Here is a 24,432-nt window from a genome sequence, read left to right as displayed (position 1 = left end):
TGGCATGATTATTCATATGATACTGTATGAATGATATTCATACAGTATCTATATCGTGCAGATTATTACAGAAGGGTTTGTTTATATATCATTCATAGCCTGATTTACATCACATTTTATTCCTAAAAAACATGGCGAAAATTGCCTGTTGACAGTATTTTCTGATTTATGGAATGATAAGAAGAGATATATGTATTTTTTTGTCTCTATTATGTCTCTAAAATGAAGCAATAATTTTAAACCTGGTTTTATCCGATCTTCAGATTCATCGTCCCGAAATGTATGCTAATTAGTGCATATAATGCCTAATTTGCATATTTAAACATATCATTTCAGAAATCTAAATTCTTAGTCTTAATGGATAAGTTTCATTGTGATACTGTAGGCATGACATAAATGTTTGAGAACCACTTTAGTGTGATTGATCTTTGCACTGAATAATCTGCTATAGCAGGATAGCTATGAGAGCGGTGAGCAGCGAGGGACATTCCATGGTGTTTCAACAGATCTATCCCACTGAATAACTTTAATGCGTTGAAACCAGAGACCCTCGGAAATAATGAAAAGGCAATATAGCTAAAGGGTATGTTTGCGAGAGAATGAAGAGATAGAGCCACTTTTTGGATTCCAGGTTTAAAGGACAACTTTAGTTTTTTTCAACCAAGGTTCGTGTTTTAGGTTGTTATTAGAGAATGTAAAAGATGAGTGTTACTTTTTTTCCATTTGCTGCTTTCTTTTGTTTTAGCGATTTTAGCTATTTTTGACAGGGGGCGGGGCATTCGAACATTGGGCTAAATATGTATTTTTTTACAATATGTAATAGCGATTTGTTTTTTTATTATTTACTTTAGTCCTACTAGACCCAAGGAAATTACATCTGGCCACAAATGATCACAGGATCTACTGAATGTGAAGGGGGTAGGGGGCTGCCATACTGTGTTGTATGGCTCAACATGTCAGTTTGTCTAATAACAACCTAAAACATGAACCTTGGTTGAAAAAAACTTCCTTTAAACTCTCTAAAAGAATAGCCTGTAAGGGAGGCTGAATTTACAGTCTAAGTTTATAAGCAATCAAAGATATCAATTGTTTCTACGTCTTGGTGGCAACTCGACCGATCATGGACTTCTTAGTGTTTCTCTCAGGTTTCAAAAGGATTATATAACACTTTGGGGCAAACAGTGACACCAAAATACCAACACTAGATGCTAAAATAGCAAATACCTCCACTACATCTGCATATTTGCCTGGAGAGCTGATATATGCTGGGATGAAGGCTATCCACACAGCACAGAATATCAACATGCTGAAAGTGATTAATTTTGCTTCATTGAAGTTGTCGGGAAGATTCCTTGCCATGAATGCTAGGAGGAAGCTGAGGAGTGCTAGCAAACCAATATAACCTAGTAACACTGCAAAACCAACTGTTGATCCCACCACACACTCATAGACTATTTTATCACTGCGGTATTGAGTGTTTTTATGAATAGTTGGTGGTGAATATACAAGCCAGGCAGTGCAGATTGTTACCTGGATGGAAGTAAGAGCCAGAACTGTTCCTCTCTGTTGCATAGCACCGAACCACTTTAGAATGTTTGCACTTCCTGGCTTGGAGGCCTTGAACACAGCCAATACCACCATAGTCTTTACCAGGATACATGAGACACACAGCACAAAGCTAATCCCAAATGCTGCATGCCTCAGCTGACACGTCCAGAGGCTGGGACGGCCAATAAATAGAAGTGAGCACAAAAAACATAGTTTGAGTGACAACAAGAGAAGGAAGCTGAGTTCGGAGTTGTTGGCGCGTACCATGGGTGTGCTTCGATGATAGATGAATATTCCCAGAACAATGGCACAGAGGAATGTGCCTAGCAATGAGATGGTTGTCAAGGAGATACCCAGGGCCTCATGGTAGGAGAGGAACTCCACGCTCTTAGGGACACAATGGTCATGCTGGGGACTGGACCAGAAGTCCTCTGGACAACTGGTGCACTCTGTAGAGTCTAACAAAGAGGGCAAGGTCAAAGGGATAGTCAGCTTTTGTCCAAAAATATAACCTATATTCTATATTGTTACATATTATAAACATACCAGTGTCATTGCTGATCTCCCCGTCAGAGCAAGCAATGCAGTCAAAGCAGCAGACCGGTTCCCCGTTCCTTCGGGCCTTACGGGTTCCAGGGGAACAGCTTTGACTGCACACTGACCGAGGTGGCTACAGAGGAAAGTAATGCGCAAAATCTTTGTCTGTGCATGTACTGTATGTGTGCGTGCGTCTGTAGTTCACATATCTCAAGAACAATTCGACGGACCGACTTCAAACTCTGTACACACGTGTCTCTGGTGAACCGAGAGAGTGCTGTGCCCGGCATAGAGTCGGACTCAGACGCATAGGCGGTTGTCAAGAACTGCAGATCCGACTGATACACCCATAGGCATATAGGTAGATCCGGTTGTCATTCATTCAGAACCACAGATCTGACCGATATACTGTACCTACTGTACAGGCCTATATATGGTCATTATATGGGACCGACCATTTTCAACTTGCATCGTTCCCGCTTTGCATCGTTCCTGAGTAGGGGCATCAGTGTAGTTTGATCTAAATTAGGCTACATTCTCATCATGAGCTCAAGATTAGTTGTTATATAAAGCCAAACATTACCATTGTGGATTCAAAATTCCAGAAAATTCTGTCTTCATCAAGGATGAGTTCTTCACCTGTGGCTGACTTCTTGACTGCACCTACATTTTGAACCTTTGTGCTACCATCAGGGAGCCACACCCAGTTCATGACATCATAGATTGGTAAAGCATCACCATTGTCATCAAATGATACATGATCACCAAATGCTGTGGTGAAGTTGATCTTTTCCAAGTAATACAAAAGCTAGAAATGGCGATGGCAAATAAGTAAACAGTAATCCAAAAGTTACAAATGGAGATGAACAAAATTAGGGTGACCTAGAGACTTTAATAACCTACTGTATACAATATTAACTATACCCATTGCAATATTTACAACACCATAAATGTGCAGAGCATTGATGAAGAGGGTGGGGGGATTAGTATTACTAATTTACTATACATCAATAGCCTATAAGATTATTTACCTATTCATTATATTCCAAATTCAAAACCTAACTAGAGACCTTAACTGTGAATTACCTGCCATGGCTGTATTGTCTGTAAACTGGCACAGCTGTGCCCTTTGAAAGGCCCTCTTCCTGGTACACAGTGCAACATGTCATGGAGGGCATGAGCGAGAGCATACACAGCCTTGTACACATTGTACTCTGGCCTGAGGTCAGACACATCCAAAAGGGTAGTTCCTGCTGTTCCTAAGTCCTCTTGTCCAGTACACACCGCTCCACCAGCATCCACCCACTCTGATGGAAGGGGTGCAAATTTGCACTGAAATGTATTCTCCCAAAAGTGCTTCACCTGAAGAAACATGTCGATGATGTAAAGCCTTTACACAATTCTAAAATGTGAAATACTGAAATATTTATGTGAATGTTTCGGATCAAAACTATAGTTGGTGAGGAAGCTCAGAAGATATTACCTTGTTCCGAATTTGAACTAAGTTACTTTATCACCACATAATTGCAAAAATATATTTTGGGGCGATTAATCACATCCTCCTTTAAGGATAAATATATATGACGCTGTGAATATTTAAAACCCACGCAGCTAAAATAATAAGTTAAACTAAATTCTCACTATGCTATTTTCATCATGACTGTTGTGAGGATGTATTTTTAACAAGAAGTCTTTGAGGCCTGGCATTTCTCCACGACGAATGGCAATACCCAGAGTGCCTCCCAGGTATGGCATGAGGTGAGGAGACTGGAGAGCAGTAAATGACGTCCAGGCCTCACTGGCTATCCATTGCAAACCTGTCACATTCTGCTTTTCCACCTGTTGATTGTATTGAATACAATTTATTGGTATATTATTTTAAAGGCAAATGAGCACAACTATAATCCAATGTGCATCAAACTATCAAGACAAATGCAAAATTGTATCACCTTTACAAACACATTGGTGAAACCTGAACACTCATGAAACGTAGAAGACCTAGTCATACTGATGTGGTGACGTGATTGGCTGCTTCTAGCCAATGGGACATGTCAGTAAGCAACGGCAAAGTTGCCTCTGGACAATGGGAAGGGGAGAGGCAAATATCCCTGGCAGCCACACAGGCTGAGCAACGCAGCAGAGAAGCATGCTGCATGATCACAGTCACACTCAAGGGGAAGGAAGAGTATCGATATAACTAGTACTCATAACTTCAAACCAAACGCGGCCGAAACAGCGCAGCGCAGCCAATGCAAAGCCACAACAAAACACAGTCATTGTTTTTTAATAGTGCATTTTGTCTTTGTCCAATGTCCCATCATTGATGCGTGTGTGTGTGTGTGTGTGTGTGTGTGTGTGTGTGTGTGTGTGTGTGTGTGTGATTGAGAAGTGTTTGGCTGACATTCATACCAGCTGGTGACTGAATAGTGTGTGGTTGGCTACTAGGTGGACCCTGCTGGTGATTGCATGGCTCCTGTGTTGGTGGACTCCACTTAATGCCTGTCTCCACTCCAGTTTCACAGATTTCTTCCTCCTGACCAGCCTCCAATCACACCAGTCCTCTGAGTTTTCAGTGCTTTAGATTTCCCAGTGTTAACATGAGTTATTACACGGCTTGGTTGAATGCTTGATTCTGATTGGTCAACCGCCAAATTCAGCGGTCTGTTATTTCTTGATAATGACCACTCCGCTCTATAACAGACCGATGCCTGATCAAACCCTCAGAGCACCAGCTGCGCCCACTGATTTAATGCTGTTTCCACACACACACACACACTGTCATTTACAAAAATGTTTTTGAAAACATTTGAATAGAAATAGACGAAGCCGAAAATGGATTCTATTTTGATCGACTCACTTCCTTGTTTTCCGACAGTGCTTCTGCTGGGCAGACGCCGGCCAGCAAGCACTACCAAGCAAGGAGATACCTTGAGTTGGTGTGTTTTGGGTCAATTTATTAATTTATGTATTAAAGTAGCCGTGTAATAAGCGGGATAATGTTTGGCTGAGTGGTCATTGTTTATAGATAAATCACCTTCAGGGTGGCTGTGATTTATCTATAAACTATGACCACTCAGCCATACATTATCGCTTACTTAGTGTACAGGGGCCTACCCTGAGGTAATTTACCCATGTTTCCAATTTTATTCATATTTTATTTGCCTTTTGGTGTTTAAAACTGGTGTTGACTTGCTGTGTTTGGGGACTGGGAAGGAGAGAGTCCGTTTGTGTTACACCTGGTGGTGACCCCTGGCCGGGTCACAAGTCATACTGTGATCAAAGATTTAATAAAGTTTCAAAAATACGGTTACTTGTTACTATAAGCATTGAAATAAAAGTTTAAATTGCAACCTAGGTCCATAGGTTTAATATAACCCATCTTTAATTCCTAAAGTAATAACAACCCAAACCTCTTCCATGAGATTAACCATGTGGCTCTCTAATACAAATGCAATGACCACTCGAGCTGTGGATTTCTTCATCCCTGTAACAATCCTCTGAAGTTCAGTTGGTTCATATCCCCGGGGTAGAACCTCCATATAGGCCAGACAGGCCAAACCAGACTGGGCCAGGTCAGACTGGAAGGATCGTGCAGCATGGTGGCCATAGTCATTATCACTAATCAGCAGTCCTACCCAGGTCCACCCAAACCGGATCATAATCTGGAGCATGGCTTGCACCTGAATAAAGAATGGAGGGATAAGAGCTTAGGCTCGATTACTCACACATCAGTGAATCTCCTACACAGATTCCACAATGGACAAGTGCGGTCAACCGAGACCTTCAGCTGCAGCAGTAATACAATACAGATATGCAATATCGATTACACTATAGCACTGTTTTTTTTAGCTGTAGAGTCAAGACCCAGAAAAGAAATTAGATTTGGCCTGGACTCAAACTAGTGAAAATAACGTGTCGCTTCGTCCTGCTTTGAGAGCTTCGGCTATTTTCACTACTTCTTAAACATTTGTTTTATTTTGTTTTAGTTTTTTTGGGAATGTTTTTTGAAAATGTTTTGATGAAAATAAGAATACATGGATTGATATTGAGTCTATGAATTGTGGGATCATGCATTTGAATCACACTTTTTATTATAGAAGGGCAAAGCACGAAGTACAAAATAACTTTATTGTATTGAACACTTTAGAGACCTGGAATAAAATAAATAACTTTTTTAAATTAAAGAACCACTTCTCACTCTTAGCACCAATTGCTTTAAACCCAGATTTTCTCCCTTCAATGCAGGATCCGGTATTCAAAATATGGCAATAAAAAGGCCTTGATCAATTGGTAAAACTGTTTGATGGTGTGAAGAGGTGTGATGGGCCCTGTACCTTAATGCAATTGTTTTTTGTTTTTCCTATGTGTGTTCCTTCTTTTCTGTATGGTTTTGTTTGTTTTAGTATTGTTTGTTAAAAAAAAAAAAAAAGTTATGTCTGAGCAGAAGTGATTCCAATATAATGTACTGTTATCTGAACCTAATAAATTGCATAAAAATAAAGAAAAAATAAAATGTTTTGAAATAATTAATAACAAGGTCAGGAAACAAAAATCACACCCGTGTGAAGTAAGTGGTGCAACTCTGTGTGGGGGTCCCCGGGGGGTCCCCGGAACTTCCAGACCCGCAGGAACGCGCCCAGGGGGCCGGGCCGGTTCCCGGGCCGGTTCCGGTTAGCCGCCCAGTGTCCGAAACGGTTGAAAAATTACAGAGTTACCGTGTGGGGGTCCCCAGGGGGTCCCTGTACTGTACTGTACTGTACTGTACTGTACTGTACTGTACTGTACTGATACACCTGAAATCATCATATATACAGTTAATATGTATACGTTAGGCTGCACAACAGTGACACTTGGTTTTGAAAACCAACCAAATGCTATTTTCGTGCTCAGACCAGGGACACACAAAGCTACTAATGAAATGGTTGCACCACTGACCCACTGTTTGGGAAACGGTGCACTAGAGGGCAATTTTTGTCAAGTGTGTGGAACATGATACCGTTTTTTTGTGGAACACAAAAAGTTCACCTGGAAGGCGTCACTTGGGATTGTTCTAAAGAAGGATGGGAACCGATGCCGGTCACTCAGACAGGAGCAGGTGGCAAAGTAACTTACCTGCAAAAGGTAAGAAAACAAAACATCTGTAAAATTACATCTTAGACACATTTCCCCTGCAAACAGAAGCAGAGCATGTGAGTGTAATGCTCGAGATTTGAGAGTTGTCTCATGTGGGAAGCCAAATGTGGGAAGCCAAACATCTTGCCAACAGCCTAAAGGGGAATCCCCTGGGCTGTGGGGATATTAGGCTTTTGGTCTTCAGGCACAGACTCTGAGTCACTCTGCATCACTCACCCCTCTTTGAACCCCCCACCCAGAAACCTGATCCAGGTCACAGCATAAATGTAACACCAGAGGTTTGAACCCAGGTCTCCCGTGTGGGAAGGAACACTAGCCTAAAATGGAATTGGAAACCCCTTGGATCTGAGCCATTGAACTATGAATGGAGGCTGTGAAGCAGATGAGGAAGAAATCACACTCACTGACTGTTCTTATATCACTCAAACAGATTCCCTGACCCTGCTACTGCTCTGCTCACAGCAAAAATAATGCTGCTGTAGTTGTAGGTTTTGCCATCTGAAGCACTATAAAAAAAAAGGAAGGATTAAGAAATGAATCAGCATTTGACCTGTAGCATACCGTATGACAATGTAGACTAGACCCTAAACCAGAGTTTCTCAACGTGGGTCGTTTCTCAAAGTGGATCGTAATACAGCTTGTTTTCACCCTAGGGTACCATGACACCAGCGACCAGTCCAGGGGTTCCACGTAATATTTGGTATTTACTAATATCACTTTTGAATGTCAAGTACAATGTTAGGTAGGTAAAGCTATAAGTCTCTTAGCCATCCAAGTCCAAAGACAATATTTGTAGAGATTTAAAATCACATAATGGAAGAGAGAGTGGGCTTATGCTTTCAACTGTGTGCATTAATTTGAATAGTGTGGTCACCACCAGTAGTAATAATCATAATGATACAAATAGTATTACAGTAAAGCTTATCATACTGTTTACAATTTACAATTTAGGCATTTAGCAGAGCGACTTATACGTAAGCTAAGAACGTAACAGTGGAATAATGATTATGAAACTATGCATATATACTATATAGTGCTATGTCTACATAAAATGCTATAAGTCTATATAAAGTGCTATCTAAGTTACATAGTTATTACTGTTATTATAAATGTCAAAGAAATACAATATGTCATAAATATACTGTAAGGTGCTCGAGTGAAAAGTAATTTAGTGGTGCTGTTCTTCCACAGCACCACTAAATTACTTTTCACTCGAGCACCTTACAGTATATTTATGAAAGTCTGATATGGGTGCCCTGTTTCAGAACCACTGCCCTAGACCTAGCCTACCCTATGCATTCCAAAATAGCCGTTCTTATCTCCCGAGGGGAATGACATTCCCCCTTTAAAGGAGAATTCCATGATAAAAGGCTTTCTTACCTTTATTGTAGTCTAGGACCAGGCTAAGATATATATGCACTTCATTTAGGAGAGAATATCTCAACTGTTCTTGGCTAATATGACCGCCGCGAACAACTTTGGAATTATGGCTAATTCTCTACCCGGGACAAAATACCTGAAAATGACCACAATTTAAAATGACCGCTAGTTGAAACATGGCTCTAACTTCTAAACCGTTGGAGCTACAGATTTTCTGAGATGCTCAAAATGTTCAGAATACTCATGTTTGAATACTCAATAGACCATATGCACACGGCGGTCATCTTTCTACAAGTTAATGGCAGGGTGGAAACTAGCCGCAATTTGCCATTGACCGCCCAAAAGTCCTATCTAATTCTATTAAGTTATGTCAAACTCACAAACATTGCAGCTGTACAAAAAGCCTGAATGATGCTCTTTCTATGTGCAAAGTGTTTGTTTCATAAAAATCCAACATAGACATGTTATGAGCTACTTTATGTCAAGAAATTCCTTGCAGGTGATTTTTTTCTAAGTGTCAGAGTTTGGAAGCGCTCCCTTTCAGTAACGCAGCATCCTGCTGCCTCCTGCATTATGTGCAAATTCAAAACAGGTGGTACGCAGGACCGTTGAGTGATTATTCAATGAGCGCTTCCAAACTCCAATACTGATCACCTGCAAGGAATTTCTTGACATAAAGTAACTCATAACATGTCTACCGTGGATTTTTATGAAACAAACACTTTGCAGATAGAAAGAGGATAATTAAAGCTTTTCGTACAGCTGCAATGTTGGTGAGTTTGACATAATTTAATACAATTAGATTGGACTATGTCGGTTTGGATGTATGGGCGGTCATTGGCAAATTGTGGCTAGTTTCCACCCTGCCATTAACTGGAAACCCTGCCATTAACTGGAAAGATGACCACCGTGTGCATATGGTCTATTGAATATTCAAACATGAGTATTCTGAACATTTTGAGCACCTCAGAATATCTGTAGCTCCAACGGTATATAAGTTAGAGCCATGTTTCAACTAGCGGTCATTTTTAATAGTGTGGTCATTTCCGGGTATTTCGTCCCGGATAGAGAATTACTATTAGCCATAGTTCCCAAGTTGTTTGCGGCGGTCATATTAGCCAAGAACAGTTCAGATATTCTCTCCTAAATGAAGTGCATACATATCTTAGCCTGGTCCTCTACTATTTGTAGTTGTTACGTCCCCACCAAAGAGGTCCAGGTGTTATTTTGTGCAAAAGCTCCTTATTGGCTATTTCCCCTACCATAAGCCCTAAATGAATTGCATTGAATTGAATGGGAATTGTATATATCCTCTCTTCATAATGTAAATAATATCCCAAGCGGCACACTTTACTAAGACATAAGCGAATTAGCACAACACCCCATAGCCCCATTCAATTCCCATTCAATTCAATGCAATTCATTGAGGGCTTATGGTAGGGGAAAGTTTTTGCACAAAAAAACACCTGGACCTCTTTGGTGGGGATGTAACACTACAAAGAAAGGTAAGAAAGCCTTCTAGCATGGAATTCTCCTTTAAGCACCATGGACAGCACCAGTGTCACAAAATGCACTGATCGGTCCAGCTCTTTTTCTAAACAAGCACCACACTCTGCCCGCTCTGCTCACACTCTGCTCACATGCTCTACCTGCAAGTAAATATGTTCCATGTATTTCATAGTGTAAAAAGACTATATACTGTAGAATTAAGAATCAAGAGGAGTTAATTTACTCATACAGGTACAAGCAAGTGAATTGCTGGTGTGGTATGTTACACAAGGTTGTGCTAACAGCAATACGATATACAACACGATAATAATAGAGATAATACCTGATTGTAAAGAAAATGGTGGCCATGCAGCCCACATGGACTTACAGGACACAACATATACAGTACATAGCTTCATCATTGCATAGGTATACAATAAAATACAAACTGTTTTTCAAACTCCATTTCAAACATTCAGAACATTCAGCCTTGCCTATGAAATCTGTTCATTACTTGGCTGTTGATTGTCCTTCATAATCCTTTTTGCCCTGCCCAAAAATCTGCTATAGGCTAGGTGCATTTCTTAAAATATTATATTTTTTCAATTACCAAGTAACCAAAATTACGTATACAATTGATGGTGAAAGGGGGCCAAATAGGAAACTTACCATAGGCACTCTGTACAAACCTAATATACTAGAGATGGCGATAGAATGTGTTGAGGTACTATCACCCACAATTCCGAGCACTTGTGGGGACCCATCACAGTGCTCGTCCAATTGAAACTGCTCCTCTCTCCCACTGACCAACAACAGTGCTGCAGGGAATCCAACTGCAAGCGTGTCACAGTTATCATAGAGATCTAATCCCAGAGTCACATTAGGTAGTAGGCTGCTGTTTCTGTTGATCTCAGTGATGGCAAAAGCCATGGTCTGAGCCAGCCTGAACCCTAGAATGTCAAAACTAACACAACAAATGCAACTGTAACCTACACCACCTACAGTAACCTTTATGGTCTACTAAACAAGTTCCTGCTCTCTTGATTCCTATTGTTGTGAGACTCACCCATAGCAAATAGGGTCCTGTGGCTTGGAAGTGAAAGACAGCTCAGGCAAGACAGAGAAGAAGTGGATATTAAACAAGCCACCCAGAACAAAGTCCCCAGCCTTGTAAAATCTGTTGAAATGAAGCTGTGCCTGTAAGTCACAAGAGGTAGGCGAGGAAGCTGAAGGAGAGACAGAAGAGAACAAGGTCAAGTGCAGGCATGAAAGCATGTGTATGTAGAGAGAAGCCCTCATGATTGAATGCATGTGCAAATTGTGCATGTAGGGAGAAGCCCTCATGATCGTCCTCCTCTGTCTAAACCCTTTTGCAAATTGTTTGTCCAGTAGACATTTTATGCACAGTTCCATCCCCCATGGTACTGTATATCATTATGCAATCTTTCACAACACACATCTGGGCAGAGGCAAAAGGGGCAGGGCTTCACATACATTATTTATTTGATTGATTTCCCATCAAAAAATAAATAGATTAGGTAGATAGGGATGTGAAAATGCGTGTCTTTTAAGTCTGTGGACGTGAACCAATCGCCTGGGCGTATGGAATGTACCAGGGACTTGGCCGTCAGCATCTTGAACTGAAAAGACTTGAGTGCTCGGGGGTCCAGTATAGGACTTTTTTCTTGAAGTAGCGGGAGTAGAACCCGCTGCAACTTTGGCTCAGGGGCACCTCTCTGATGGCCTTCTTCTCTAGCAGAGATGCAATCTCTTGCTGGAGAACTTGACCCGCCTGCCCCCGTGTGTTGGTGGTGAAGATGACTTCTGTGAACGCGGGGGGTTTCATAGCAATTAGCAAAGAATCCAGGGAGACGCTCCACACAGTTTCCACTGTGCTATGCGTCTGGCTAGGGATTCTCCTCCGCTAGGGGAGCCCACCTCTGTGTGGGGGTGGTGCCCTCTAGTGGACCAGATTTTTGTTTTGGCGTGACCCATCTCCCCAGTGGCATTTAAGCCCACCACAAGGCCTTGACCCCGCCCCACTGTGTCGGGGAGCCCTTGGGCTACCCCTAAACAATAAAACGACTGGGGGCGCCCTTCTTAGGACCAGTGTGGGGCAGCTGGGCGGCGGCATTAGTCGCTTGGACGTGGAAGTCGTCTGTCCCTGCTGACGCCACTAGGGCGTTGTTGCCCCTCAGCGGGGCAGACGAGGGGGCTGGCGAGGGGCTGGCCTTGCGCCTGTTCACGCAGGACAAAGGCTGCTAGAGCCTCGCAGCCAGGTCTCTGTACCTCCACGGTCTTTCCAGGGCCCCCCTTGAAGAGGCCTCTCGGGATGATGCACCGTCTGACAGCTCTCTTCTGGCTTTGGGGTGCAGGTTGGGTGAGGCCTCCAGCCACCTGGTGCGTTCCACCATGATGGAGGCTGTGGCCATGCGGCCGGCCAGGTCGGTGATGTTACACGTGAAGCTGACCGCCTCCTTGTGTAGATGCCGGACCTCAGCCAGCTGTTCAGGGGTGGGGGAGTCCCCCAATTCCCGAAGCAGGGCGCTGAGGGCCGTAATACTTCACCTTGGCCGCTGAAGCGTCTCTGTACTTCCTGTCAGGGAGTGTGTGTGTGTGTGTGTGTGTGTGTGTGTGTGTGTGTGTGTGTGTGTGTGTGTGTGTGTGTGTGTGTGTGTGTGTGTGTGTGTGTGTGTGTGTGTGTGTGTGTGTGTGTGTGTGTGTGTGTGTGTGTGTGTGTGTGTGTGTGTGGAATGGGGCAGAATTTTCACCCGGTGCAGCATGGTGACTGGGCATCATGTTTGTTTTTAGTTTTTTCCAAAAATGATGTTTTAACAAATTCAACATAAAGGTGGAACCAGGGCGGAACAAGGCAGAAAGAGCCTGCTGGTTAGTCAGTTAGGGACCAATCAGAAGGCTGACAAATGGTGAATTGGATCAAATTTCACAGAAACATTTCGAGTTCAGGATCATTTCTTTCCAGGGGTAACCAACCAGGGGTTCGGGAGCTACCAGTAGCTCGCACGAGCCATTCAAGTAGATCCCGGAGTGCAGTGGGTGTCAGACTGACAGGCAGCCAGTATAGAGAGTATGCACATGCATGATTATCCCATCATGACACGCCCCCCTCATCTAGACTGAGTGGCAAAACATTGAGTTTGCAAGCACTCGTTGGAAATCACTCAACCGTCCTGCGTAGCACCTGTTTCTAAATGTCACATAATGCAGGAGGCAGCAAAATGTTGTGTTATTGAAAACAAGCACTTCCAAACTCTGACACTTAGAAAAATAATCAAATGCAGGGCATTTCTTGACAGAAAGTAGCTCATAACGTTTCTATGGTGGATTTTTATGAAACAAAAACTTTGCAGATAGAAAGAGGAAGCTTTTCGTACAGCTGCAATGTTGGTGAGTTTAACATTGTTTAATGCAATCAGACAGGACTTTTCTGTTTGGATGAATGGGCTGTCAAGGCCAGAAAGTCGTTTTTTGCCACTCAGTGGGCGTTCCCGCATAACTTCCAGGTACGATGATGTCACGCGCATACCCGTGGATTTAGAATAGCTTGCAGTGATGGCCCCAGACATGTGTATCGGGCCATCAACTGCAGAGTTCGTTTGTTCTCTTGTTTGACCACTATCCCCCGTGTTGTGGCGTTGTGAGTCATGCATATCAGAACAGAACTATGGTATAAAAACCCACAGAGCTAAACAGCCTCTCACTCACTACTATACCTACACAGGCAAGCAGTGACTACTCTACTCTGACTATGGAAAAATACATTTGTCTTAATATTTTGGCATTGATTATATAACTATCAGTATTTATTCTTATTTAAACTATAGTCTTTGTGTGGATGTGTGCACATGCATTGAGCCTGTCAGAAATCGCAAAAGTGTTTTTTTAAACATAGCCTATTTTAGTGGTAGATCATGGCTTACAATTGGGAATAAAATGGGGTTACCACTATAGTCATCATGTGATCAACATGGATCTGTCCGGTTTTCCATATTCCATTCCGATTGGCTATAAGATTGCCTTCCAAAGTTTGCAGGATTGGTCTGTTTTTTTAACAACATGCCTCAAATCATGAACACAGCGTGCAATGAGCCACACCCGGGCCAACAGGGAAGTGCGAAAAACCTGCCGGCTAGGTGCAGCAAACCAGTGCTGACCACACCCCCACGTCCAGGGCACCCCCCCGCGGACCCGCCCACTGTCCTTTCTCCCCTGCCAGAACTATAGCAGGAAGCTCTCTCTGCCTTGTGTGTTCTTGGGGGACATCAGGCACTGGGAGGTCTCCAGGACTATGGTTTGCCTCCTGCCTAGTGTCCTCCTATGTCTCACCAGACTGTTCATCTGTGCGGTGTGCATGTGTCCGTCCCTGTCCACACCTGGCCTTACTCTGGTGTATTTGAGTCAAGGGAGCCTTCTCTGCGTCTGTGTCACTGTCATAGTTGTTGTCGTTGAATCTGTCCTGTCGAGTCTCTCTTCCTCCCCTCCTCTCGGGAGACTCTGGGGTATTGCTCATTTGTACGGTTTGTAGCTTGCTTGGTGCCCTGGTTGCTAACCCCTGTTGCCCTGCCAGACTTTCCTGGAGGTCAGCTATCTCTCCAACGTCACCGACCTTCCTCGAGGAGTCCACACTCCCTAGAGGCCAAGGGAAAACTTTTGCCCTGCATCTGCCTTTAAAATTAATAGCACCATCAGGAGGCTGACTTATGTAAAACACATTTTTGATATTATTCTTTCAGATTTGATCAAATTCAGGGGCTCAGGGGAGTTTCCGGATGGTACCCGCAAGGTCGCCAGTAAAGCGCCTTGGATAAAGGTGCTATATAAATGCACCATTTACCATTTTATGTGAAACACATTTTTTTATTAGTCCTTCAGATTTGATCCAAATATGACACATAAAATACATTTTTATTTTATTTATTTATCAGGGACAATCCACATTCAAGTCAGTTTTCACATCCATGTAAATGGGCCAGACATTAGCCAGAAGCTAAGCTTTTAAAAGTGGTGATAAAACTACATACAATACAAGCTGATAATTACCCATGATTTGCTTTAAGTCACCTCTGATTTGAAGGCCAAATAGTTGGTGGTCTCTCTTTCTTCGGTAGGGAAACTATTCCAGTGATGGGAGGCTCTACCAAACACACTACATCTGAATGGTACTTTGCAGTCCCCTCTGGTACTTCTCAGCACTTGCTGCTCTGTCACCACTTTCCCTTCAATAAGAAAGTATCTAAACTACTATACAGTAGAGTAAAAATTTCCGGCTACACTCTGCTTTTCTGCACATGAAATTGTTGATAGTATGCAATTATAGTACCATAACAAAACTAGAAGATACTAATTAAAAAACAACTTTTCAACTTTGACTGTAGATATTTAACCCTTTTAAATATGTAGTTTTACTCTGTATTATTTCTTTTGTTTCCCCATGAGATGTTGCTTAGTATTCTGTTCTGGTTTCAATAGAATAATGTAACACTTTGGAGCAAACAGGCAGACCAGCAGGCCAAAGCTGGAAGCCAGAATAGCAAATGTCTCCACTGCATCTGCATAATTCCCGGGAGAACTGATATACGCAGGTATGAATGCTACCCACACAGCACAGAAGATCAACATGCTAAAAGTTATGAACTTGGCCTCATTGAAGTTGCCAGGCAGTTTCCGAGCCAGAAAGGCCAAAACAAAGCACAGAAAGGCTAACAGGCCAATGTAACCTAGAACACACCAAAAGGCTAGGCTGGAGCCCACACTGCATTCTAAAATAATTTTAGAAACTTCATAATGCATATTTCTGTAAGGAATGGGTGGGTCGTCAATGAGCCAGGCAGCACAGATGACCACCTGAACCAGGGTGCACGTGAATATAATGGCTCTCTGCTGTTTGGGCCCCAACCATTTCATAATGTTATTTCCAGGCCTGGTGGCAGTGAACACAGCCAAGACTACTAGCGTCTTGCCTAGAATGCAGGAGATGCAAAGGGAGAATGTGATGCTGAATGCTGTGTGACGCAGCATGCAGGACCAGGCGGTTGGTTTCCCAATGAACACCAGTGCACACAGGAAGCACAGGGTCAGGGAGAGCAGGATGAAGAAACTAAGCTCAGAGTTGTTTACACGGACGATGGCTGTGTTCCTGTGATAGAGGAAGACTATCAGGACAGCTATGGTGAGGCAGGCACCCACCACAGCGATCACTGTCAGGGCTATGCCCAATGTATCATAGTCCAAGTACTCCACTCTCTTGGGGATGCATGCTGTTCTCTCGGTGTTTGACCAGAAGTCCTCGGAACAAACTGTGCAGTCTATAGAATCTATAAAGAAAAGAGTAAGGCTTAGGACAAAGTTTTTATTGTCTCTCTCTCTCTCTCTCTCTCTCTCTCTCTCTCTCTTTATATTAAGTCAATGCCAGACAGGCCCAATTTCAGTTATTGCCATATTATCAAGACAAATACAAATTATACAACTCACTTGTCTGATTACTAATTTTGCCGCTGTCACATGGTACACAGTCAAAGCAGCACACAGGCTCACCACGACGAACAGCCTTCCTGGATCCTGGGTGACAGCTGGTGCTGCACACAGACACAGGTACCTGAGGGGGACAGAGAGATGTGGCTCAAATGTTGTCTCTTTCTACTGGGAAAGAATTCCTTTTAGTTTACATTAAGCAGACTAGTGCCCGCTTTTATGACAGCCAAGCCTATACAATAATAGTACAGTAATAGATATCTATTCTACATGGGATACATGGCTGTTACATGCTTTCAACTTGCAAGGTTCAGCTTCATGATTTCATTTGCTTGCTGCATCTAAAACCTAAGAAATTCCAAAAGTGAAGACATAGTTTCAACTTGCATAGTCTTAGTGCCTTTTGCCTTGAAAATGTTTATATAAATGTTCAGTACATTTAGATATAGTCCTCCTTCTCAAATTCAAATATGTCTGTCCTGAATATGCCATAAATCATCATTAGTCTGTTTTGCGTACAAATGAATGTGGCAGTTTATGTTATAAACTGTAGCCTACAGTAATTCGTCCCCATAAGGAATAAAACAGTAATATATGTCAACAATTAAGATCTGATGGTAATTAACCTCCTGATGGTGTCAAAGTCATCATATCTAATCTAGATTAACCTGTTGACCTGACTTACCTCCATCTCAACCTACAGAACTTCAACAGTTGACATCTGATGTAGGTAAATACACAGTGTGAGCAGCTTGCCTCGCTCTGATGCCCCGCCCATGTGATCTTTTCCTGGTGGATAACCAGCTCCGTCCCTGCATCCTTGGTGCCATCAAACAACCCCACGTTGACAAACTCAATGTTTCCCTCTGTGCCCCTCTGCCAGTTGATGACGTCATAGTAGGGTATGGAGTCGCCTTTCAGGTCAAAGTTCACCTCATCCCCAGCAATGCTGAATGCCACCTCCTGGAGATAGTACTGGAGCTGGGGGAAAAGCAATGATTATATATAGTTTTAACTAAAGTTATTTTTGAGGGGCACTAGCACCTCCAATGTCTGACTTTCGTAAATTATAGGCACTAGGGGTGCTAGGACCCTGCATGCCTGCAACATTCCTTTCTGAGTCTTAAAGACAAAACACTGTAATGATAGTGTTTTATCTAAAATGAAAGACAGTAGGACTTTAAGTAGTGTGTTATTTTGGTTAACCAGATGTTACAACATTGTTACCCAAATCGGCACTGTCTTGTGGAAACCTTGTATGTCCAAAACCGTTCCTTTTTCATTATTATTTTAAAAACATTTTTTAAATAGAAAATCTAAAAGCTCACAACGCGTCACATGATCTCACATCATGATGTGTTGTGAGCTTGTCGATCGGCTATTTTCACAACTTTTGTGCGATACTTCCTGGAGGTCCATCATTAATTTCCAAATTAATAAACATAAAAGGTGGAATATGGAAATACAAGGTTTCTGCCCGACAGCAACTAGGCCTAAATGTTGTGTCTGCCAAGGCATATACTGTATTGCTCAATGGTGTACCATGAGACAAGTTCAGATGTGCCATGGGATTTTGTGACAACCACATTATTATTTCGATTTTTGAATTAACTATATCAGTAGGCCTACTTAGTGCACACTCATACCTGCCAGGGATGTATGTTGCTGTTCTGAGCACATGAGCTGTTATAGAAGGGCCCTCTGCCTGGTGTACACAAGACGAGGTTGTGCAGGGAATGTGCAATTGCATAAACAGCTTTGTAGACATTGTAGGCCACCCTGGGACTTGAGGTATTCATATAGGCTGAATGCTGCTCCAAGAGAGCTTCTTGCCCTGAACAGGGTGACAACGGCGAGCCAGAGGAGGGCGATGGCGAGCAGCCATACAGAGCCTCCCACAGTTCCTGAACCAGCGTGTTAGAGGGGTACATTTGAGGATCGACTGTCTGCAGGTATTCTCTGAGGCCTGGGATGTGGCCTTGTCGGATGCCAAAGCCGATGGTTCCTCCCAGGTAGGGGTAGTACTCACGCCCTGCGAAGACGGAGGCTGTGACCCAGGCCTCGCTGGCCACCCACTGAAGCACTGGCATGTTCTGCTCCATGTAGTCCTTCAGGAAAGGGGTCATTTCTCCCTCCGCTGAAAACACAACCACCACCATAGATCCGGAGCTACGCATCACCTTTCACAAAGAATGACATTGTGTGAGAGGAGGGCAAGGTTATTATAGTTAACTGAAATTATCAAAATAACTGCTGGGGAATTGGGAATTGGCTTTACTAAATTGGGACTTGAAGGGGAGAACATGTCTTGAAGGGGCATGTTTTGCACAACATTATGTCTGCCCATGATCTCTGTGATTTATACGTTTGTTACCTCTGAGTCACTGACACTAAAATCTGATGTTTTAATTTTTTCTATGAACCTGTGACTTGACATCCATAAAAATATTTTGAAAAGAAATTATCAAAATAACTATATGCATAGAAAGAAATATATATACAAAAAAAGAAGAGAATGAAAATGACCAGGGCAAGGGGAAATGAAACGACCCTCATCCCTAAATTAAATTCATTATTATGGCGTACTTGGAGGCAGATTAAGCAGCAGCATTACAATTCATCAGGATTTAACCACTTTAACCCTGGCATCTGCATTTTAAAAGTTAAATAAATACAAATTCATAAAATGTATAGAAAATGTTTTGAAAATCGAAGATCTACATTCTACAAGCTCATCATGCATCATGATGTGCAGGTATTGTGGGCTTATTAGTTTAGTAATTAGTTGTTAAGTTAAAATATGTTAGTACAATATCAGTGGTTTTGATCGAAAACAAATAGTTGCTGTCTGTGATCCATACAAAAATGGACCACTATGGAAACAAGTCTCATGGCTTTTTGTATCATAAATTTGGTATGTTTTCAACTTACTTAATCATTCTATTTTCATTTCTATCTTTCATCTGTCTTTCGTTTTTTTCAGCATCTATTTACCTGCATAATCTCCAGGGCCCTTTGTCGGTTGTAAAGTAGGGGAATCATCTCTTGATAGGCTACACACACTCTTGTGCCCTCTAATTCTCTAAGCAGGCCCAGCACGGCAAAGCGGCCATATTCATGGTCCCCCCGCACCAGCCCCACCCATGTCCAGTTGAAGCGCAGCAGAAGCTGGGCAATGGCTTTGACCTGAGATCAGTTAAAAATATATGAAGAAGAAGAAAAAAGTGTTGGTACAGACAGTATACACCACTGGTTCCCATGCAGTCAGTGGGTCGGGACCCATGTGTGGGTCGCGGACACATTATTATGCGTCCCTTTATTTTCTGGTTCCTACATTTTTGTTTTTAATTATCATTTCAAAACATTTTCAAAAAAACATTCCAAACAAAACAAACATTTTCATGAATAATCCACAAAATTCAATGATTTTTGTTAGTAATGTCATGAAGAAATCAAAGAAAAATCAAAGAAATCCATAAATAAGATCACAAATATTTAAGAAGTAGTGAAAATAGCTGATCTACAAGCTCACAATGCGTCGCTTCGCACCACGCTGTGAGCTTGTAGATCGGGCAAACATCTAATGTCTGTTTTGGGTCACAGGCTAAAAAGTTTGGGAACCACTGGTATACACAGTATATGGTTGCTGGGAACCTTGTATGTCGACCAAAATCATCATTTTTCAGGACATGGAAAAAAATTACCTGCCTTTCAATGGATCCAATGATATTCATGATATTATTATAATATATTATTAATATATTATTATTTAAAGGAAAATTCCAGACCAACAGTTTTCTTACGTAAGAAAATGTTAGTCTGGAATTCTCCTTGAAACTCTAATGTAGCTGAGGTGAAAATGTGGTTATTATTTTAGTAAAACGATTTAAGTTAATACTTTTCATTGATGATTCAATATTAGAAAACCCACAGGCAGACTTAACCACTGTATCTTTAACAATGTTTCAGATATAGCAAAAGAAGCAGATCTACAAGTTCTATTTCCTGCTTTTGAGTAAGACACTTGTACGACAAAGTGTGGCATTAATGTACAAAAGAAAAACATCAAACGTTGAAATATAGGCTGGACAAATCAACAAGTTGTATGTTTAGATATGTGATATTTGCTTTGACAACTGCTCATCAAACCCTCTCACCTGATAGTCATCATTAGGGATCACTCTGAAGAATGTGGGATACTTTCTCCTGTCACTGAGACACGCACAGGATGAAAAATAGCTGATCTGGGACAGAAGTAAAAAGAAACAGTTAATAGTGCAGGGAAGTTAGTCATAATTTATCATGTATGCATTTAGCAGGCGCTCGGGGTGACTTAGAAAGGGCCATACAACATGGGTCAAGTTTCACGGCAGGGGGGTGCCTGAGATCCAAATTGCTATTGCTATATTTGTTTCCGATTATAAAGCAACATTATTAACCCTACCATTGGGATCCTGAAGGGTTGAAGGATTCTTGACACCACAATGGACTGAGCAGAGCCAGATTCTCCAATGACAGCGAGGAGAGGGGGGGCACCAGAACACTTGGGTGAATTGACCTCATGCAGTCCATTCAGCACAGCCAGAGCAGCCCTCTGACCCGTCAGAGGATAAGCACACGAATCAAAGATTTTATAACCGAGAGTGTGATTGGGCAATATCTCTTTACTCTGGTTAATCTCCTCAACTGCCAGCCTCATCGTCTGAGCCCAGCGGAAAGCCCTAGGATCAAATCTATCACACATTGAGCACAATTGGAAGAAAATGATTAATTTAGAAGAGAGTAAGAGACTGAGGTTCATTAGCTTGACATAGGCCTACTGTACATGTAAAGAGGTTGTGCCTCTTAATGACAATGCCAACCTATTGCTGTGAATAATAATAATAATGTATTAATGGTTAATTGCTTTAAAAACATGTCAACAGAAAATATGCAGGAAAGAATTATAGCTGAACCTTATATATTAGAATTAAATGGCATGACTAACTTGTTGTACAATAAGTTAGATCCCCTATATACCATTTCATTGCAAATTGTTGTGAAGCTCACCCATTGCACTTGACTGCTGGTGGTCTATAGGTGCTGTTGAGGTCAGGCATCTCCTGGTTGTAGTGAAGGGGGAAGATTCCCCCAATGACATAGTGACCCTCAGCCACAAAGCTTGGCTCAAAGCTGCTTTGCAGAGAGCACTCCTTTGCTGGGGACAGGTCAGAGCTGTAAGGGGAAATTGAGGTAACAGCTAAAGTCATGGCATAGACAGGATATATCAGATAAAATAAAAATAGACAAGTCATTGTGTTATGCACCCATCTCCAAACAGAGGGAGACAAGGTCAGGAGACACATTACCTGTAGGCTATATGTAACGCCTGCTGCTCCACGATGCATCTCATTACTGATAGAGTGCCACTGGATTGGATATTTGTCTACCGGTCATGACTAATTAATTATTACATGTTAACTAATCAAAATGATTAGACAGACAGTTCTGATGAAATAGTATTCCCAAAGTGTGATATGCTCATGTATTGCTGCCTAAATATTGCATTAATAAACCAAGTATAAGTTGATAACATGTTGATGAACTTCCTCACTACACATTTCACTGTCTTCTAAACCATTATGGTTCCCAAACATTGGGTTTGGACCCATTTGTGGGTAGTTTTTGAATTTTGGTGTGGTGTTAGGTATGGGTATAATGATTTAAAAAAGCTGTGCAAACGTATTGGGTGCGCCCCCTAGTGGTCTGTTTACACAGACTCAAATATTAGATACGTATAGCTATGGTTGTAAACCAAAATAATTGATAAAAGAGATTCTGTTACTATTGGGTGTGCTAAATAACATACTAAACTCTTAGGAAAAATGAACAACCAGAAAGGCATCGTTTTAAAGATGGCATCCACGGTGGCTAAAATTAGCTAAAATGCCTATAAACTGGGATTTAATATGTAAAAGATCATATTATGCACTAATTTGGCTCGCCCCCTAGTGGTCGGTTTGCAATGAAACCACTATTAGATAGTATATGGTTGAAACCCCAAATAATTAATAGAAGCGATTTTTCAATGGATTATGTTACTAGTGGGTGTGCTAAACAACATACTATTCTTACGAAAAACAAACATCTAGAAAGGCATCATGTGCATGATGGTGTCCACGATGGAGCTGTGTTTAATGTAAAAAAGTCATAACAATTATGCACTTGGTAACTGCTCTTTGAATTTTGGCATTGGGGTTGGGGTTTTGGGCATTGGGGTTTTCAAAAACCATCGTAAACTAATTTGGCTTGCCCCCTAGTGGTCGGTTTGCAACTTTGGAATGAAACAGGCATTTTATGCTCCCAGCAGCCATCGTGGACGCCATCTTGAAAACGATGCCTTTCAAGTTGTTCGTTTCCGTAAAAAAGTTGTATGTTATTTAGCACACCCAATGGTAACAGAATCCATTGAAAAATCTCTTCTATCAATTATTTGGGGTTCCAACCATATACTGACATATCTAATAGTGGTTTCATTGCAAACCGACCACTAGGGGGCAAGCCAAATTAGTTTGCAATGGTTTTTGAAAACCTTATGCCCATACCTAACACCAATCATTGTTATGATTTTTTACATATTAAATCCCAGTTTATATGCATTTTAGCTCATTTTAGCCACCGTGGACGCCATCTTGAAAACGATGCCTTTCTGGTTGTTCGTTTTTCCTAAGATTTTAGTATGTTATTTAGCACACACAATAGTAACAGAATCCATGCTACATAAAGAATGATGACATTTTGAATTATTTGCCTTATAGGTTGTTAATGGTATGGTCACATATTATGCTAATTACTCAAATTGCTCAACTTGCAACTTTTAGCAACCAAGCTGCATTTTATCTAATAGGCCTATAGATAACATTTCTATCATAACAGTTTATATTAATCACCATATAAGTTCATCATGCAATTTCCAGTAGACTACTTGACATGAAAATGGTTTAAAACCACGTGCTGGCCTTGACACTCCCTGAGATAAGAAGCACGCTCTTTAAAATCCTCTGGTAGCCACGCCCCCTCCCCCTCCACACGCCTGCTGCAAACAAACAGACAGACTAGTGAGTCAGTCAACACAGACACACGATTATGTTTGGTACTAGTAGTAAAAGCAAAAAACGGTAAAATAAACAACTTATAATGTAACTTTATACCTCATGGAAGTTGAGTGGAGTCTGGGTTGTTAGGAAGTGAAAACTAGCTGCTCAGTCACAAGTAGTTTGAAAGTTAATTCATCTTCATAAACTGCTTGGTCGATTTGTTTTTATTCTGGTGAGTTAGCTATCTATGCTAATCAATAAGCATTAACGTGTGTGTGTGTGTGTGCGTGTGTGTGTGTGTGTGTGTGTGCGCGAGAGAGAGAGAGAGAGAGGGCGAGATGGTGAAATTAACCAACGTACGTTACACAGGTGACACAAGTGCTGTGTGCATGCATGGGTGTACATTTATAGAATAAATAGACAATGTTTTGTTTGGGGGTGTCACAGCACCAAATTAGAATAAATTATTCTTAACTGTTTACCAATGATGGCTTAGTTGAAAGTGATATTGATTAAACCAAGTGTTACAGCCTGAATTGTACATCTAGATTTCCAGGGCATGTCCAAAGTCCGCACAGCGTCCTTACTGAAAAATATAAATTATCCGATATAAAACTAACATTACGTGTATATACGTACAACTATAGGCTAGGCTAGGCTATGTTGTGACAGAATAGAAGCCGCTTACTGATAGCTATACTATTAGGCTGTATATATGTTGTAACTGGAAGCCTGCCGTCCAAAATACAGAAACGGTAACCGAGGGTCCCGAAAGGGG

At 41.7% G+C, this 24,432-nt stretch overlaps 2 protein-coding genes across 2 annotated transcripts; both read right to left on the bottom strand.

Moving 5' to 3' along the window:
* Window positions 1-1,092: 1,092 nt before the first annotated feature.
* On the bottom strand, window positions 1,093-12,869 carry LOC306932099 (vomeronasal type-2 receptor 1-like; the record flags this gene model as incomplete). Its single annotated transcript, XM_079513802.1, has 13 exons — window positions 1,093-2,006; window positions 2,095-2,218; window positions 2,669-2,893; window positions 3,172-3,447; window positions 3,727-3,924; window positions 5,496-5,765; window positions 7,111-7,197; window positions 10,756-11,050; window positions 11,153-11,312; window positions 11,737-11,910; window positions 12,173-12,324; window positions 12,376-12,590; window positions 12,858-12,869. 13 exons carry the CDS (start codon window positions 12,867-12,869, stop codon window positions 1,093-1,095), a joined length of 3,102 nt encoding a protein of 1,033 aa, XP_079369928.1.
* A 2,310-nt stretch (window positions 12,870-15,179) lies between these two features.
* On the bottom strand, window positions 15,180-21,970 carry olfcv3 (olfactory receptor C family, v3; the record flags this gene model as incomplete). Its single annotated transcript, XM_079513801.1, has 9 exons — window positions 15,180-16,421; window positions 16,579-16,702; window positions 17,335-17,559; window positions 18,225-18,758; window positions 19,573-19,764; window positions 20,736-20,822; window positions 21,023-21,311; window positions 21,628-21,792; window positions 21,927-21,970. The coding sequence occupies 9 exons, from the start codon at window positions 21,968-21,970 to the stop codon at window positions 15,520-15,522; spliced, it is 2,562 nt and encodes an 853-aa protein (XP_079369927.1). The 3' UTR covers window positions 15,180-15,519.
* Window positions 21,971-24,432: the final 2,462 nt, after the last annotated feature.

The sequence above is a fragment of the Electrona antarctica genome (genome assembly GCF_951216825.1).
Source record: "Electrona antarctica genome assembly, chromosome: 11".
NCBI classification, from domain to species: Eukaryota; Metazoa; Chordata; class Actinopteri; order Myctophiformes; family Myctophidae; genus Electrona; species Electrona antarctica.
The sequence above is the reverse complement of the archived record's forward strand: the minus strand, read 5'-3'. Positions and strand labels throughout refer to the sequence as shown.